The sequence below is a fragment of the Bufo gargarizans genome, chromosome 5 (genome assembly GCF_014858855.1).
Source record: "Bufo gargarizans isolate SCDJY-AF-19 chromosome 5, ASM1485885v1, whole genome shotgun sequence".
Taxonomy (NCBI): domain Eukaryota; kingdom Metazoa; phylum Chordata; class Amphibia; order Anura; family Bufonidae; genus Bufo; species Bufo gargarizans.
In genome coordinates this window covers 432240971-432260647 of record NC_058084.1, presented here as the reverse complement: position 1 = coordinate 432260647, position 19677 = coordinate 432240971, and the positions used below count along the sequence as shown (strand labels likewise).

Below are 19677 nucleotides of genomic sequence, written 5' to 3'. Positions count from 1 at the left end.
CTAGTGTTCACCCCTACGGGCTTGAACAAAGGAAGGGGGGGGGGGGATGTGAGATAGTGACAGATCTCACAGAGGTGACTGGCAAGGAAGGGGTGGATAGTGCGGTCCACACCCCTGGAGGACTTGGGGAGCACAGAGCGGCGCCTGGGAATGGGTTGCAGGGTCCTAGTCGGGCGGACTAGAGAGCCCAGCTTCCCCAAGGGACTTTTTATTTGCACAGCCTAGTGGCTGGAGGACTACAAGGTGGGAAAAGCCGCATGTACTTCACCTGTGTGAAGGGCTTAGAGGTGAGTCGGGGAATACCTCTGTTTAATCCGGGCCCAGCCGGGCAGGTATTTATTTTTGTTTTGGTGTACGTGGAAACCTCACCCTTCCCAGTGGTATGTAACTGGGCTGTCCTGTATGCGAAGAATTTCAAAATAAATGCAATGTTTGACCCCTAATCCTGCGGTGGAGGAAGATCATTGTGTGAATGACCCCCAGAAAAGAGCTAATCCCTACAATATATGTATATAAAAATTAAAAGATGGCAGCACCGGGAAAATAAACAAGAAAAGAGAAAAAAAAAAAAAAAAAAAAAAAAAAAAAAAAGAAAAAAAAAAGAGGAGATCTATGTAGAAAAATGGCAGCAACGGGAAAATAAAGAAAGAAAAAAGAAAACGGGTGCACAGCCCGAATGGGAAAAAGCTTACCCAGTATGAAGAGACCAAAAAGTGGGCAGCACTCCAAAGTAATGGTGAAATATACCAAACTTTATTCACCCATGTGACAAGCCAAAGAGGCTTGAGAAAGGCTCACATTGAGCTGAAACGTTGCCTTCACATGGGTGAATAAAGTTTTGTATATTTCACCATTACTTTGGAGTGCTGCCCACTTTTTGGTCTCTCGCTCTCATATATATATATATATATATATATATATATATATATATATATATATATATATATTTATTTTATTTTTATTAATCAATTTCTTTAAATCCATTATAGAAAATACTAAATAGTCACGGGCTGACATCGCACTTACCAAAGTTACTATGGCACATTCAGCTGTCAGCTGGGCAGCACTGAAGAGCGTCCGAACAAATCGATATATGTGTTTCTGTTCTGGGTCATGCTTCTCATAATCAGACGGTACTTCTGATTTCTGCAATGGTAAAGTCCATTTTACATATGACCAAAACACTTGGGCATGAGACATAACGGTGCTGATTAACCCAATACGCCATGACACCCCCTCAAATGTTCAAAGAAACTGAAAAAAAACCTAGCCTAGTTTGGGCCTCAACTTCCACCATCACCTACCATAAAACCAAAATCACACGTCAGTCCATGTTGCTCAGTAGGGCTTTCCTTCATCATCTGCTGCTGCTTCTGCCTCCACAGTAAGAAGGTGACTCAAGATGTAAGCAGAAGGTGCAGAGTGCAGACCGATGAAGAAGTGATGGCAGCTTGAGACAGTCCAGTTTCAGAGATATGGCTTAAGGTCTTACAGAGCCCCAAGACTTAGGAGCCTGATCACCCACCGTACACCACTGAATGAAGTCTATTCTATGAGCTTATGAAGACCACCTCCTTATCCAGACCAGATTTCCCGTGACAGATACTCAGTCCCACCATACATTATACACACTGGTCATCTTTTTCGAGAAGAGGTCCCACAGAGACCTGAACATAAAAGTGATCAAGCAAAAAAAATAATAAAAATAACTACTTACAGAAAGAGGGTGAAGTTTTTCATCAAAAATGTCCAACAGCAATCTTCCATCTCCATCTCTAGGGAAAGAACAAACTTTTATTCTACAGCACTTCCTAATAAAATCCAAGATATTGATTAATCTTATTTTCCTCTTCTAGGAAAATGTTAAACATTCTAATAAAAATATTTATTACCTATCCCAGTGATCTTCAATCTGTGGCTCTCCTGAACTACAACTCTCAGCATGCCCTGATAGCTGCAGGCTGTCTGAGACTGATGGAGATTGTAGCTGGAGAGCTGAAGAGCCACAGGTTGGAGATCACTGGGAAAGGTGATAAATATCAACAATGGAAAACCCTTTAAGAATTTTTTGGAATATAATTTTTTGGGAAACAAATGACATTTCCCACAAAATGGAACAGAGGTTTAGGCTACATGCGCACGACTGTAAATGTGTTTTGCGGTCCGAAAATTGCGGATCCGCAAAAAAAAAAAACGGATGACGTTCTATATAAGTCATACATTTTTGTTTTTTTTGGAACCATTGTAATAATGCCTATCCTTGTCCACAAACTAGAAAAAAAATAGGACATGCACAATTTTTTTTGCCGTTCCGGACATACTGATGCGAAAAACGGATGAATATAATACTGGTGGCCACCAATGAATATAATACTGGGGAGGGAGGGAGGCAGGCCGCACTGGCCACCAATGAATATAATACTGGGGAGGGAGGGGGGCCGCACTGGCCACCAATGAATATAATACTGGGGAGGCAGGGGGGCCGCACTGGCCACCAATGAATATAATACTGGGGAGGGAGGGGGGCCGCACTGGCCACCAATGAATATAATACTGGGGAGGGAGGGGGGCCACCAATGAATATAATACTGGGTAATACTGGGAGGGAGGGGAGCCGCACTGGCCACCAATGAATTTAAAACTGGGGAGGGAGGGGGGTCTGTCCACAGCCCCCTGTAAGAGATCAGGTGCTGCCAGGCAACAGGGGGCAGTTATTACACAGTTCTCAGTATATTCTAAATTGAAGCATCCCCATCACTATGGGAACGCCTCTGTGTTAGAGTATACTGTCGGATCTGAGTTTCACGATCTAACTCAAATCCGATGGTATATTCTAACAGAGGCGTTCCCATGGTGATGGGGACACTTCAAGTTAAAATATACCATCGGATTGGAGAAAACTCCGATCCGATGGTATATTAATAGGAACTCCTGACTTTACATTGAAAGTCAATGGGGGACGGATGCGTTTGCAATTGCACCATATTGTGTCAACGTCAAACGGATCCGTCCCCATTGACTTGCATTGTAACTCTGGACGGATCCGTTTGGCTCCGCACGGCCAGGCGGACACCCGAACGCTGCAAGCTGTGTTCGGGTGTCCGCCTGCTGAGCGGAACAGAGGCCAAACGGTGCCAAACTGAGGCATTCTGAGCTAATCGGCATCCACTCAGAATGCATTAGGGGCAGTACGGATCAGTTCGGGGCCGCTTGTGAGAGCCTTCAAACTGAACTCACAAGCGGAACCCCGAACGCAAGTGTGAAAGTAGCCTAAAAGGAATCTGTCGCCAGCGACCTCCCTATCCAGCTGTTTGCATAGACACATAGCTGTGGTTCACCTGATTAAAACGTTTTTCTTTTGTTGATCTGAGGCTCCATTCCCAGGTTATGATTCTTATTTCTTAATATGCAAATTAGGCCTTTGGTGCAATGAGGGCATCACCATTGCTCTTGTTGCATCCAAGTTCCCCTCCTTTCTGTGACAAACCTCTCCCTCACTGCTCTACCACTGCCTAGCCTTGTCAATCAAAGCAGCTAGGGAGGAGCTGGCCACATAAAGCAGTGGATCTTGTGTGCAACAAGAGCAATAGTGACACCCTCATTGCACCAAAGGCCTTTTTTAGCATAACTCAGGAACGGGGCCTCAGATCAACAAAGGAAAAACTGTGTATTAATCAGGTGAACCACAGCTACGTGTCTAGGCTACAGTCGGATAGGGAGGTCGCTGGTGACAGATTTTCTTTAAGCTAAAGTCTACTGGACAGGCGGATGGACGAGAAGGGTACATGCTTTACCACCGCTCCATTCATACTCCTCCTCCATGCAGTCATGCTCAGAAGCCTCAATTTTAGTGATGGGTGGTATGCCCAGTGGCTGGGCCCCCAGAGATCAGACATCTAGCTATACAATTACAGGTACGGTCGGTTTTGCTCAGCTGACCAGGCGGCCTTTAAAAAATAAAAAAGTAAAAGAAAATCATGCCAAATGGTACTGAAAGTAAAAAAAAAATGTGAAAAGACACTAAAAGTAGTCCCATGTTGTAGGCGGGTCCAAAGTGAAAGAAGGTGGGAAAACACAAGTAGACAGGGACAACAGAAGTAGGTGAGGCCAGCAATACGACAGTGCGGCACAAAACATGCCGCCCCCGCTGCAGAATTCAACTGCATCACATCCTGAGGACTTGACTTCAAGAGGACAACAGTGCAGCCAGATGCATAAGTACCTGATGCTACTAGCAATTATTAAAGGGGTTTTCCAAATTCAAAAAAGTCCCCTTTGTGGCCTGATAATGCCTGCTCCCCCCGTTGACGGATGTTTTGATCTGAGCGACAGGGAGACGCAGCGGTGGCTGTGCAGGGATCCGGAGCGATGTGGGTGCCAGGCAGCAGGTAAGCATCATCCATACAATGAGCCCGGGTATTGGTATTGGGGGGGTTAGAATTTGGATAACTCCTTTAATGAAAAGAGCATAAGATTGTTATGTACCTGGCTGGTGGCGTAAGGAGGGCTTGGGCGACCTCGCATGGGTATCAGCCCACCGGGAAATCTCCCTGCAGGGTCGATGGCCAGTCCGCCCCCGAGTTCAGGAACCTAAGAAAGCTGGATTAACTGTAACGGCGACATGAATTGTTCTGCTATATACCTCCTGTACACCAGTATACATAGCCCATTAGTTCAGACTCCTATTCTGCATGTTCATAATGGATACCTATATTTTACGTCACATGTGCGCTACCATTACTTGCTATTTATATAGCAGGGAACATATTCTGCAGCGCTCTACTGAAAATGAACTTACAACAGTCCCTGTGGGGCTCATAACCAGGGTTCCCCGTCTCACATGCACACTATGGATAATTACACACAAAGCCAATTAACCTAGAAAGCTAATGAAAGTGTGTGGGAGCAAGCCGGGGTATGGAGGAAACTTTCATGAAGTGCATATAATAGGAGAGGAGCTTATTAATATACAGTATAACAAAACTGAACCAAGAATCTTGATGCTGACTGCACGTTACATGTCACGTCTCCAACAATACAGAGCACAAAGCACCGGAATCACACTCTGCCGCAATGCTTACTACTGACCAGCAGAGGGCGCAGAGAGCATAGAGTGTGACATCTGAGAAGAAAAGTGCTCATCAAATGCAGGACGTCTGCCCCAAAAGTCCACGGCTTTGATTTTCTGTGGACATCAGCTGGAAAAATTTGCTGGCTACGGTCCTTCAATTCACTTTTGTTCCTAGCGCTTTCTTTTTTTTCAGCCATGATGCCAAGCTGGTCGTCAGCCTGGATTTCCAATCACATTAAATATGGAACAAACCTCAAAATATGCAGAAGTGCTTGAACGAAGATGCTGACTGACAAGCTGGAATAGATTTACATGATCTGGGATTTAAATGGCTCGATTTGCATCTATTAACATAAGTTATGATCGCCGCGTGTCGGATCTCTCGGCTTTGTGGACACATTTACCAGGTTATCACATTTTTGGACTAGAATCCGAGATAAGAGCAGGAGTTGGCAACTGAAGTGTGCGCCAAATATCAGGCTATGTAAATATGGACAATGTCAACCTCAAGATTACCCAGATTATTTTACTTCCCAAGGAGAACCAGAGGCATCACATGGATCAGAAGAAAGTCCGACCTACTGGAACCGTTATCTTAAAGGGAACCTGTCATCAGAACGGACCTATAGAGCTAATTACGTGTTCCTACTGTTCATCCTCCTGCCATTCAAAACTGGCTTAGAGGACGCTCAAAAGTATTGTCCTCATGTCAAAAATCTACTTTGAAAATGTCCCCTACGTCGTCACATGGGAACGCTGCGCAGGATGAGGCGAGTCACGAGTCATCCCCTTGATGGAGATGTGGATATCATTCTTCCGAAGTCAAGATGGCCGCCATTTCCTCTGGGTCTAAAAGGACCCTCCTCCCTGATGACGTATGCTGTACTGACGTTAATGTGAAGCCATTACAATATGGCGTGGGTACCTAGATGTTTACATAGCTCACACGCCAAAAGGTTGTAAAATCGTGCACAATGCGCAGAAGCCAAGTGTTAGCTCTTTCTTTGCTTATGTATTCTAGCCAATGGAACAATTCCACGAGCCTCAGGGGTGATGTACATATATACTGCTGGTAGGCTGCCCCCCCCCTCGCTGATGTCATATATCCAATTCTAGGGATAGGTCATGAAAAAAATGAGTACCTTTACTTAATGCATACAGTGTTTATTAAAAGGGTTCTCCAGGGTACATATCAGGACGGGTCCAACACCCTGCACCCCTACCTGATCAGTTGTTTCAGACTGCCCCCGCACCAGAAACTATACAGCCTGCGGAGATGGGGGCAGACGGCGCTATACACTGTGCAGTCGCCGTGCCGGGGTACTGCAGCTCAACTCCATTAAAGTGTACAGAGCCTTCTGCTTCCGCTCTGCCTACTATAAGCCCCCCATGCAGCGCGGCCCAAATTACTCGTTAGGGGATGCAAGAGTCAGACCCCCACTAATCCGATGATCTGTTCTGAGGATAACTCCTCAATAATCATGAAACCGGACAACCCCTTGAGCGAAAGGTTGGACATGTCCTATGGTAAATGTGCGCACAGCTTCGGTTCCTCTAGTATTTTCTGGACCTTATATTCCATAGCAGGATATAGGACACTGGGTGCAAATAGCGGCCCCTACGGAACTAGATAAATTCCTTAATTTACATCTGTTAAGATGCTCATGGTTAGGGCCCATGCACACGACCGTATGTATTTGGCGGTCTGCAAAAAACGGATCCGCAAAAAATACAGATTACGTCCGTGTGCATTCCGTATTTTGCGGAACGGAACAGCTGGCCCCTGATAGAACAGTCCTATCCTTGTCCGTAAAGCGGACAATAATAAGACATGTATTCTTTTTTTGCAGAACAGAAATGGGGACATACGGAAACAAAATGCACACGGAGTAACTTCCATTTTTTGCGGACCCATTGAAATGAATGGTTCAGTATATGGTCCGCAAAAAAAACATAACACAGAACGGACACAGAAGGAAAATACGTTCGTGTGTATGAGGCCTTAGGGTATAATTCCTTGTAGTCTTCTCTTACAAATGAGGCTGGGCAGAAGATCATGAGGTTTTGGGCAATCAGTATACCCACATAAAGCGCTCACACAGTGCCTGCTAAGTTAACCCTTTATAGTCCTTTGGTGGTAAAGTAGCCCTGTCTCAAGAAACATAAAGCCCCATTAGTTTATTGGGGCAAAAAAAGCCTTAAAAAAAATATATTAAACATCTGCCTTGCTGAGCTTTTTTGTAGCATTTCTCTAGGCATTTTTGTACATGTCGTGTGTTTTAACACTGGACTTTTTTTTACATTTTTTTTTTTCTTTTTTTGGTATGCCTTATTTTTCTTATAGGAAAGTATGTTCATTTCTCTTCTCAACCCCCCTTTCTAAATAATGTAGCTTCCTCTGTAGAGCTGTATGGGGAACATACATTGGTACAATGTGGTTAAAAAAACACCAACGCACATTGTCAGTAAAAGCGACAAATAACAAAACAAAAAAAGGCGGACTATGATAGAAAAACAGGCAATGAGGGAAAATGCCAGACCAAAAGCATACTGCGATAAAAAAAAAAAAAAAAAAACACACATCTCAAGGGTGAAAAAAACACCTCTTTGTCTTGCATTTAAAGGAGGTCTCAGGGCATTTTGCCCGATTAGCCCATGATGCCACTGTAGCTGTGGCACTTGTGCACCCTGCAGGTTTCCTCTGACTGGGTCCCAACTGAATGTGGCCAATTTTCCTGTTCAGCTGCCTTATAGTCAGAATAGGAAATAGCCGACCACATCTGGTCAGGACCCAGGCAGAAGAGCAAGCAAGTGCTGCGGAGACCAGGCATCGGGGGAGTGAGGAAGGGAAAGTATTGTGTAAAGCTGGGTTCACACGGGCGTTGCAGGTGACATGCGAGAACAGATGCGGGTGCGTTGCGGTAAAATGCACTATTTTTTTCCCCGCGAGTGCAAAATGCTTTAATGTGTTTTGCACTCGCGTGAGAAAAATCAGGCATGTTTGGTACCCAGAACCGAACTTCTTCACACAAGTTCGGGTTTGGTGTTCTGTAGATTTTATAAATTTTCCCTTATAACACAGTTATAACGGAAAATAATCGCATTCTTCATACAGAATGCTTACTAAAATAGTGATGGAGGGATTAAAAAATTAAAATAATTTAACTCAGCTTAATCCACTTGTTAGAGCAGCCCGGCTTCTCTTCTTTCTTCTTATTTGAGGAAAAGGACCTGTGGTGACGTCACTGCGCTCATCACATTGTCCATCACATGATCCATCACCATGGTGATGGACGATGTGATGGGCGCAGTGACGTACACCACAGGTCCTTTTCCTCCTGAACAGCAAAAAAGAAGACAGAAGAGAAGCCGGGCTGCGCGAACAAATGGATGAGGTGAGTTAAATTTTTTATTTTATTTTTTAACCCCTCTAGCCCTATTTTACTAAGCATTCTGTATTAAGAATGCGATTATTTTCCATTATAACCATGTTATATAGGAAAATAATAATGATCAGGTCCCCATCTCGATCATCTCCTAGCAACCTTGCGCGAAAATCGCACCGCATCCGCACTTGCTTGCGGATGCTTGCGATTTTTATGCAGTCCCCATTTACGTTTATGGGGCCTGCGTTGCGTGAAAAACGCACAATATAAAGCATGCTGCAATTTTCCCGCAACGCACAAGTGATGCGTGAAAATCACTGCTCATGTGCACAGCCCCATGGAAATGAATGGGTCCGGATTTCAAATATTTCAAATACTGACGGAAATTATACGCCCATGTGAACAGCTCTATTCATTAACATTAGCACCGAATTCCGGAACATAAAATCCAGACTATACACTCACCTAAAGAATTATTAGGAACACCATACTAATACAGGTGTTGGACCCCCTTTTGCCTTCAGAACTGCCTTAATTCTACGTGGCATTGATTGAACAAGGTGCTGATAGCATTCTTTAGAAATGTTGGCCCATATTGATAGGATAGCATCTTGCAGTTGATGGAGATTTGAGGGATGCACATCCAGGGCACGAAGCTCCCGTTCCACCACATCCCAAAGATGCTCTATTGGGTTGAGATCTGGTGACTGTGGGGGCCATTTTAGTACAGTGAACTCATTGTCATGTTCAAGAAACCAATTTGAAATGATTCGAGCTTTGTGACATGGTGCATTATCCTGCTGGAAGTAGCCATCAGAGGATGGGTACATGGTGGTCATGAAGGGATGGACATGGTCATAAACAATGCTCAGGTAGCCCGTGGCATTTAAACGATGGCCAATTAGGCACTAAGGGGCCTAAAGTGTGCCCAGAAAACATCCCCCACACCATTACACCACCACCACCAGCCTGCACAGTGGTAACAAGGCATGATGGATACATGCTTCTCATTCTGTTTACGCCAAATTCAGGACTCTACCATTTGAATGTCTCAACAGAAATCGAGGACTCATCAGACCAGGCAACATTTTTCCAGTCTTCAACAGTCCAATTTTGGTGAGCTTGTGCAAATTGTAGCCTCTTTTTCCTATTTGTAGTGGAGATGAGTGGTACCCGGTGGGGTCTTCTGCTGTTGTAGCCCACCTTTCTTTCCTATTCTGACATTCAGTTTGGAGTTCAGGAGATTGTCTTGACCTTGACCACAACCCTACATGCATTGAAGAAACTGCCATGTGATTGGTTGACTAGATAATCGCATTAATGAGAAATAGTACAGGTGTTCCTAATAATTCTTTAGGTGAGTGTATATGCATTGCAAATATGCTCGTCTGAAAGCGGCCTTAAAGGGAACCTGTCACCGGGATTTTGTGTATAGAGCTGAGGACATGGGTTGCTAGATGGCCGCTAGCACATCCGCAATATCCAGTCCCCATAGCTCTGTGTGCTTTTATTGTGTAAAAAAACCGATTTGATACATATGCAAATTAACCTGAGATGAGTCCTGTCCCTGACTCCTCTCACGTACAGGACTCATCTCAGGTTAATTTGCATATGTATCAAATCGGTTTTTTTTTTACACAATAAAAGCACACAGAGCTATGGGGACTAGGTATTGCGGATGTGCTAGCTGCCATCTAGAAACCCATGTCCTCAGCTCTATACACAAAATCCCGGTGACAGGTTCCCTTTAATCAGAATTTTTTTGAAGCATTTATGAGTCTTTTGACATAAAGTGTAATTTAACCCTTGCAGTTTAACAATTTTATTATAGCAAAGTATGTACCGCCCCCCTCCCCCCCTTCCCCTCAACATCACTTCCTCTGTAGAGCATTTTGAGGAACATACACTGGTAAAAAAAAAAGCACCATAAAAATAAAAAAATAAAAAAACAATGCATACTGACATGTGGTATTTTATTTAAAGCTACAAACATTTTGGGGCCCATGGGAGGAAAACAAGGGCAATGAAACCAAGGGCATGCTTCGATAAAATAAAAATAAATTATGTTGAAAAAAATATATAATAATAATTGCCTGCATTTTCCACAGACTTCCATGCAATTTCTGGAGCCAGTGTTTTTGCTTACATAAAAAAACACCAGTAAATCGAACACACCAAAAACCAAACTCCTCAAAAACAACAGAAAAAAAAAAAATAGCTATGTGTGTGACGCCAGCCTTAAATCCAAAAAACAATGAAATGGATATTGCTCAATGGACTGACACCTTCAGGAAACGATCTGCAACAATTTGGCTAACATTTAAAATTTTAAAAACATCCTAAATCCCATCCCAGTGACGGAAATCGAGGGATAGTGTTTATCAGAGAACGTCTGGATTGCAATTCAGCTCTGACATATGTGCTACTATGTGACTAGTAAAGCCTAGCTAATTGGAATTTAATATGCAAGTAAAACCATCAGTATCACTTCGAGGAAGTTCTGGCGTAATGTACAATAAGAGAATAAATGGTGTAACACATTCCTGACAGCCTGCCAAACCGATACCCACTTCAGGAGATGTTTCGACACAAATTAAACCCGACAGCTTTTACAGAGATTTATCTCACTGTCAGCCTGACATTCCTAATGTGTCCGTCTCTTTTTTCCAGGCCGAGCATGGGATTACAGAGATGGGGTTCTGAAAAGTGAAGAGTAAAATCTGCTGCATTCAGAACTGATTACCATGATTGAATTAATCTCAAAATACGTTTCGTTGTCCTGCATTTAAAGGCAGCGCACCATCTCAATAACAACGCTCATAGTGAAGATAAAAGATTTGGGGTTGTTCAGAGACCAAAACAGAAAATAAATGCAAGGGTTTAAAAAGGTTGCCTCATCACAGATAATTCCTTTAATAGGAGAGCCACTGCATGGACCAACTGATCCCAAGGAACCGGCCTATTTCCCCTACAGTGGCCACTGCGGGGCAAGTACAGTATTACATGCCGACATGTATAGAGGCTCTGTCAGCATAATAAACCCTCTTACAAGGCATACTGCCTGGTAGGGCTCATTATGCTGATTAAAACTGTACCTTTCTTTTGTCTAGATGCTAGATAACTGCATTTGTATTCATATGCAAATTAGTAAGTCCGAGCACCAGGGGGCAGGGCTGAATAATTAGAGCACTGCTTTGGTAACGGCCCCTGTGCTCTGCACACTCCCCTCTCCCCTTGAGGGCAGAGTTGTGTCCTAGCATGTACATATCATATACAGTAATTACTATAGCCTTACCAAATTGAGAAGAGTGGATTTTTATGCTTAGAAAGCTCATACATATTACTGATTTATTCACAGGCACAATATAGGATTATAATGAAATAGGTGTTAGCAGGGGCGTAGCGTGGGGGGGGGGGGGGGGGGCCGGAGGGGCCGTTGCCCCGGGCGCCAAATTGCCGGGGGCGCCAGGCAGCTGAAATTTCAATGAGGGCTACAGGAGCCTATGGCTCCCGTCCCCTCCGTTATGCCCCATAGGCTTCAGGCCTAGTGGCCTGAAGCCTATAAGGCAGTAGAGCGATGCAGGACTTGGTCACGATAACCTCACTGTGACCTCCTGCGTCGGGTCTCGCGAGATGACGCGATGACGCGGCGCAGGAAGGCACAGTGAGGCGTTCGTGACCGCCTGCGCCGGGAACAAGCGGGGATGGAGATAGGTAAGTATTTTTTTTTATGTTACCTTACCTAATTGCAGAGGCTCTGGGGGCAGTATGGGGGGTGGGAGAGGACTGGAGCAGAAAGAGGCTATCCTATTCAATGGCATTGGCACAGTAATAAGAGGGGGCCATTATATTAGCAAAGAGGGGGCCAGTACATTAATAATAAAGAGGGGGCCATTACATTAATAACAAAGAGGGGGCCATTACATTAATAACAAAGAGGGGGCCATTATATTAATAACAAAGAGGGGGCCATTATATTAATAACAAAGAGGGGGTCATTATATTAATAACAAAGAGGGGGTCATTATATTAATAACAAAGAGGGGGTCATTACATTAATAACAAAGAGGGGGTCATTACATTAATAATAAAGAGGGGGCCATTTTTGGCTTGCCCCGGGTGCTGGCAACCCACGCTACGCCACATATTAGCTTTCTAAATATAGAAAAAAACATTTTTCTCTATGTAGTAAGTGGTCAGCCTTGCACGTAGAGATCCTAAGTTCAAGTCACAGAAGCAATTTACATATGTTTTCCTCTGTTATTTTTTTCTCTCTCACTTAACCCATAAAAGGTTATGCAGCCTTACTATATTGAGAATGGTGTTTTTATACTTAGAAATCTAAATAATATTACTGGCTTATTCACAGGCACAAAATATGATTATAAAGAAACCAGCAATATGTATTAGTTTCTAAGTATAAAAACATTATTTTCAATATGCTAAGACTATAGTCTTTTATTATGAGTTAAATGAGTGAGAAAAAATAAATATCTGAAAAAAAAAAATATCTGAAAGTCTTTCCCAAGCCTCAGATCGCTACATACAAGGCTGACCACTTATCGTCAGGCTACAGCCTTATCATATTGAGGACTGTGTTTTTTTTTCTTTACTTAGAAAGCTAATACATACTACTGGTTTCATTATAATCATATATTATTGTTAAAATTATTTTATTAAGAAGAGCCAAGAGAAGATGTGATACAACAAAAACAGACCCCGATTGCAGGTCGAGGCTGTGTACATATATGAAGTTCCAGCAAATCAATAAACATTGATATAGTTGGGTAAATATATATCACATAATTTCCAGCATGAACAAATAAACCCCTAAAAATTACTTTAATGGTATACGTTAAAAGGATCCTTAAAGGGTCCGCTAAATACAAACTAATTGGTGTACAGACAAAAAAAAATTAATTAAGTGACCGATGACCACATCCAGAATAAAATTTATTCGCCTGGGGTACGGGAGAATTTATCCCTAAATCTACCCCTATCCTAAACCCTCAGCCCAGGGAGGGCTCCTAGTGGTGGAGGCCCCCTGTCCGCATACCTATACTGCTAACCCTTACCGTTCCCTATAGGGGTGTCGCAGAGATGGTAGACAATTATCCCAGGTATGAGGTATAGATAATAGGTAACCAACTATATGGGTCAACTAGATGGGAAAAAAAAAGGAAAGGAAACACAAAACATAGTACAGAGAAAAACAAAAATACAATTATTCAGGGTTGACATTATAGTCATACGCCTCAGTTACCTCAACGCGTTTCAACCAAGTCAATGCTGTGGGATCATCAGGAGGTGTAGTAAAACTAATAATCTATACAATATTAGATATGTGACGAGATCGATACTGGTGCAAAACCAGGTCACATAAGAAAGGTGCTCCAAGATAAGTGCCGGCGTAAAGCCAGATCGCACGAGTGAGATAGGCGCTCTACATATAGTTAAAATTAAGACAGGGGGATATGCTCAGGTTTGTTTATATATATATATATATATATATATATATATATATATATATATATATATATATATATATATATATACACACGATGATATTAATACAGGCCAGTGATATGCATATCAATGATACTCATGCCTGCTTCGGACTCCATCCAATACAGATAGTGTTATCCGCATCCTATATGGGGCAGAAAACAATTATAAACCACGGTCAATTTCAGTGTTTAACATCTAGATGTATATAGAATCACTGGTAAGTGCAGACTCACGATTCAGTAGATAGGGTGGACCACAGCAACTTAATTTTCTGTTATTCCCCTGCCATGATTAATTGACAGAACCCACACTGAAAATAAGGTACATCATCAACATTGATGCTAGTATTCAGTGGACACTAAACGGTCAAAGACCTCTGGTTGAAAATATATCATACTTACATGGTGGAGTCTCCCCTATGCGCTATATCCCCCTGGTAGGCGATTAACACACTGCTGCGCAGGCTGTATTTAAAGAACCGCCGCATCACGCCATTGGTGATTAGCTCTATTCCACCATGGCCCCATTTCCTGTTGTTGGAACGCATAGGTGTTCCAACTAACGGAAATACTAGTTAATAGGGGCAGGGCTATGTAGTCAGTGCCGCGCCGCCCTTCCGATCGCTGGAACGCATATGCGTTCCAAGGAGCGACTTCCGGTGTTCCGGCCTCCCTCCAGTTCCTGTGTATGTAATCATGTGAGGTGCTGTGCGCTCCACATGATATTCTCATCCCTGACAGTTGTATCTATACCAGGCAAAGCCCAAATCCTGTCTGAGCATGGAGGTCTTTAGTCTAATCAGGGTTATGATGTATTTTGGCAAGCCTGTAATCCTATATTATGCTGTAATGATTTATCATATGTTTGGGGCTATAATACATTTTAGCAAACCTATAATCATATAATGTGCCGTAATGTGTACATATATGCACATACAATCAGAGGACCATAAAAATTAGCAAGTGGTTACACTGTCGATTCAAAAGACTTACCAATAAATCAACTTCAGGTATATATATGCAATGGAACCCCGATGGGGACAACACGACATAGGAATACAAGGCGTTAGACATAAGACACATAAGGGGGAAGAAGGGAGGGGGGTAAAGATGGTTCCTGACAAGAAATTTAGTGAGATACTGGACAAGGTAGTAATAAGTCCAAATCTGCCCAAACATAATTAGAATACCAAAGAGCTCAATTACAGCTACCCATGAGTCCTGAAAACCCTGTAGGGGGATATGGTCTTCGCAAGAACTGGCGCCATCCCTGCTCAACCAATTATGAAAATCATTAGATCCCTTGAACAAAATCCAAGGAGTCCAAATTTTTAAGTATTTGTTGGAATTGCCCGTGTCCTCCGCCAAGAGCTCCTCCATTCTGTGAATTTTCTCAAAAGGAGATGAGCCAGTCCCTAAGAAGAGGGGCAGTGGTGGATTTCCAAAATCTAGGTATGACCAGGCGAGCAGCTTGCACAAAGAATCTCAGGAGGCCTTTTTTCAGTGTGGAGGTAGAACTAGGGAACATAGAGAGTATAATCCTATATTGTGCCTGTTAATAAATCTGTATTGTCTTTCTAAGCATTGAAATCCATTCTTCTCAATGTGGTAAGGCTATAGTACGTAGTGTATACGATATGCACATTTTAGGGCATAGCTCTGCCCTCAGAATGTTGATGTCTAGCCTTGTCAATCAAAGGGAGGGAGGTGTGTGCAGAGCGCAGGGGGTGTTACAAAAGCAGTGCTCCAAGGATTTAACCTGGTACTACAATTAGCTCATTTGCATATGAATAAAAATGCAGATATCTCTGCAGCCGTTTAACGTACAGATAAAAGATAGGTATTGTTTTAGTCGCATGATGAGCACTACCAGGCAGTATGCCTGGTTTAATAGGGTTGATCATGCTGACAGAGACTCTTTAAAGGGGTTCTGCACTTTGTTTTAACTGATGATCTATCCTCTAGATAGATCATCAGCATGTGATCAGCGCCCATTCCAGTGAACAGAGTTTAGCCCCGCCCACGCTAGTTGATACTAGTCGTGACGTCACTGGGCCGGCGGTAAACAGTGAGAAGGCCGCGGCACTGCTGGAGCGCCGCTGCCTTCTCAAACAGCTGATCGGCGGGGGTCCCGGGTGTTGGACCCCCGCCGATCAAATGCTGATGATCTATCTAGAGGATAGATCAGTTAAAACAAACTGCAGAACCCCTTTAAATGTATATAGATGTACTGGTTTCATCCCATTAAGAGTCACTGCTTGTTATAGTCTCTCCTCTCAGGCTCCTAAAGGGAAGCAGGAGAAAACCCCACCTCCACGACATCTGTAATAGAGCATACAAAAAAATGGTTGTCCAGATAAGTCAAGTCCTCTATGAATAAATGGAACTAATATTCAATTAGGAGGTTTCCTGAAGCCAAAAAGCCGGATGTTTGAAACCAGAGAAGCAGCTGAGGCCCCCCGATCATAAATACATAAATGGGTTATTATAAATTATGACAGGGCTGACTTTGAAGTATTTTATTATTTTGTCCCTTATAGTCATCTCTATGACATGTGTCACGGCAATCTATCAGTCTGGCTTCATATGTATTTCCTTTGTGACATCCAGGTAAGCTAGGAGTCATGCTGAGAAACACTTGGTCTTAAAAGAAATATAAATCTCCATTGGAATAGGACATCCTGGGGACAATTCCGGACACATCTGAACACACCAGATTAAACATAACTCATAATATGTTCCATCAGAGCTTGGATTAAGGGAAAGAAACAACAAGTTCTTTGGATCAAACAGTTCAGTGTTTTATTCACACTTTAGGCAAGTGACAAAACAAGCAGTCATATTCCAACAAAAAGTCACCTTGCGGTGTTGGTGGTAATTCACACCATGCGGCAATTCTGCCTCAAAGGGTCCTTGCTGATAGCAGCACCAACCTGTTTTCATGCCAAACAGGTAGCAAGCCTTCATCCAGACACGAGGCTCCCAGATCCCAACACAGAGACCTGGCTTCTGAGCCCAGCTGCCTATTTAAGGACAGCCAGGTGCTGCCAAAACCCGGACCGGCACTTAAAATCTGGTCCGGTATTTGACCTCACCTGGCTGTAAATCAGCCCAGCAGCACATGCTGGGAGGAAAATACCTGTTTTCCCAGACCAAACCTTTCACTGTGCCACAGAAGTTATTACAATAATAATACAAAGCTTATAATTTATATCTCCAGCAGGTTCAGAGATGAATGAGGTGGGATCACAAATGCTTGACCACTGATAAATTCATATGAGGGACACAAAACCCCTATTCTTGTGATCATGGAGGTCCCGGGGGTCAGTACCCCATCAATCGACATTTATCCCCTATACTGTGGATGATGACCAAGTTTCAAGAGGTTGTGCAGTGGAGTAATATAGAGGACATATCCTTAGGATAGGTTATCAATAGCAGATCAGTGGAGGTCCAACTCCCGACACCCTCTGAAGGGGTCGCAGTGCTCATGTGAGTGCAGCTTCCTCTTCAAAGTTCACCTATGCGTCACCACTTTTGCAGTGACGACACACTGCAATTGCAACTGCTCCGTTACATTCATCAATATTACTCCACATTCCCTCCACATCCACATCTTGGGGCAACTCCTTTAAATCAGGCCCACGACATATATGTTTGACCCATTCTAAAATCTGATGGGATAGGGTTCCTGCAATATTTTATGTAGCTTAATATGAATATGCAAATAAGGGTCTGAGAAGTAAAGAATTCGTGAAAAAAACAGTTTGCCAGTGTGAAGAGTCAGACCATCTACTGAGCAGATGGTCATTGACTGAGACCTCAGACAGAAGGCTCTACGGCACCTCGAAGACTCCATGTGCTGCGATACGACAGAGATAATAATCCCTAAATGCAATACAACAGAATGAGATGGTACACTAAGGTCTAGGGATGCTCAGTTATAGCTCCATGGTTGTATCAGGCAATAGTGTAGCTAAATATATGAGGCCTAGGGGGAAAAAATGGACATGATGTCCAGTTGCATAAGTTAAGAAAGAAACTACACTGAGTGGTGTATTATCGTGGGATCTGAAGTTTGGGAAAAAATTGACTTAAAGGAGTCTCATCTGAGACAATGTGGGTATATCGCTAGGATATGCCCCCATTGTCTGATAGGGGCGGGTCCCTCTGCTGAGACCAGCACTTACCTCCTAAACAGAGCCCCGAAAGTGGTAGAGGGCGCACTGCACATGCGCCATCCATTTATTTCTATGAGACCGCCGAAAATAGCCGAGCGCTGGCTCAAAGAAGTGAATGGGAGCAGTGGCCGGTCATGCGTGGTGCGCTCCCATTCACTTCTATGGGGACAATGCTTGGTGGTGGCAGGACCAGAGTCCTCCAGCCAGCACTTTGGCCCGATTCGTTCTCAATATAGGTGCAGGTCCCAGTGGTGGGACCCGCACCTATCAGACAATGGGGGTATACCCTAGCGATATGCCCCCATTGTCTCAGATGAGAAAACCCTTTAGCATGACTTCGGTGCATAAAGAGTTTACTAAACTAAGATAAAAGATATAAACACAAACAAAGATAAAGTAAGTACGTGAGAGAGAGAGAGAGAGAGAGAGAGAGAGAGAGAGAGAGAGAGAGAGAGAGAGAGAGAGAGAGAGAGAGAGAGAGAGAGAGAGAGAATATGACACAAAGAAAGGTGATGGTGAGAAGACATCTTAGCTCTGAAGACCTCAGCAGGGAAAGAGTTTTCTAGTACACATGCAGTGTTACCTCATACTGGAGAAATGTGGCCAGGTATCGGACATCTCTAACCATTTACATATGTTCAGAATTAAAGGGGAAGGACCAATTAAAACCTTGTTTTACAGTGGTCAGTTTAGACACTTTCAGTCTCCATATTCGTTACATGGCTATTTTACCGTGACCTGCAGAAAATGTTTAACTTACCTGTTTTTTATGTGGTAATATATTGCCAGTGCTACGCTGTAAAAAAGAAGAATAGATTTAATACACATTGTAATAAATTACTGGATAATTTTATTTAAAATGTTTTTTTTTCGGTTTGTTTTTAAGGGTTTTTCCGAGATTACCATGTTCTTTAAATGATATGCTCATGTAGTTGCTTACCTCACATAAATCTTCCCCATACTATTATCTTTTCCACTTGGACTCTTCTGAACTGTTACTGTGGTATGTTCCCATCCTGTATGTGCTGTATCCAAGCAAACCCATCATGCACTTTCCTCTTTCTGCCGCAGCTCCAGCACTGCCCCCTAACAATGCCCAGCTAGTTTATAGCCCCTCCCACCAGCTAGTTACATAGACACTCCCCCATCACTGCCCCTAACACCACCCAGCTAGTTTATAGCTCCTCCCACCAGCTAGTTACATAGACACTCCCCTATCACTGCTCCTAACACCCAGCTAGTTTATAGCTCCTCCCACCAGCTAGTTACATAGACACTCCCCTATCACTGCTCCTAACACCCAGCTAGTTTATAGCTCCTCCCACCAGCTAGTTACATAGACACTCCCCTATCACTGCCCTTAATGCCCAGCTAGTTCATAGCTCCTCCCACCCGCTAGTTCCGATAGACACTCCCCTATCACCCAGCTAGTTTAGAGCTCCTCCCACCAGCTAGTTACATAGACACTCCCCTATCACTGCCCTGCCCAAGGACATAACATCACAGGAAATAAGAAAGGGCTGCATGGACAT

General features: G+C 43.4%; 1 protein-coding gene across 1 annotated transcript in view; it reads right to left on the bottom strand.

Moving 5' to 3' along the window:
- CCNY (cyclin Y) overlaps positions 1-19677 on the bottom strand; it is a 156621-nt gene that overhangs the window by 16892 nt on the left and 120052 nt on the right. The window contains exons 5-7 of the mRNA XM_044293432.1: positions 18906-18941; positions 1718-1775; positions 1027-1146 (exon numbers count right to left, since the gene is read on the bottom strand). Coding sequence (XP_044149367.1) covers positions 1027-1146; positions 1718-1775; positions 18906-18941 — 214 coding nt within the window. The remainder of the gene's footprint in view (positions 1-1026; positions 1147-1717; positions 1776-18905; positions 18942-19677) is intronic.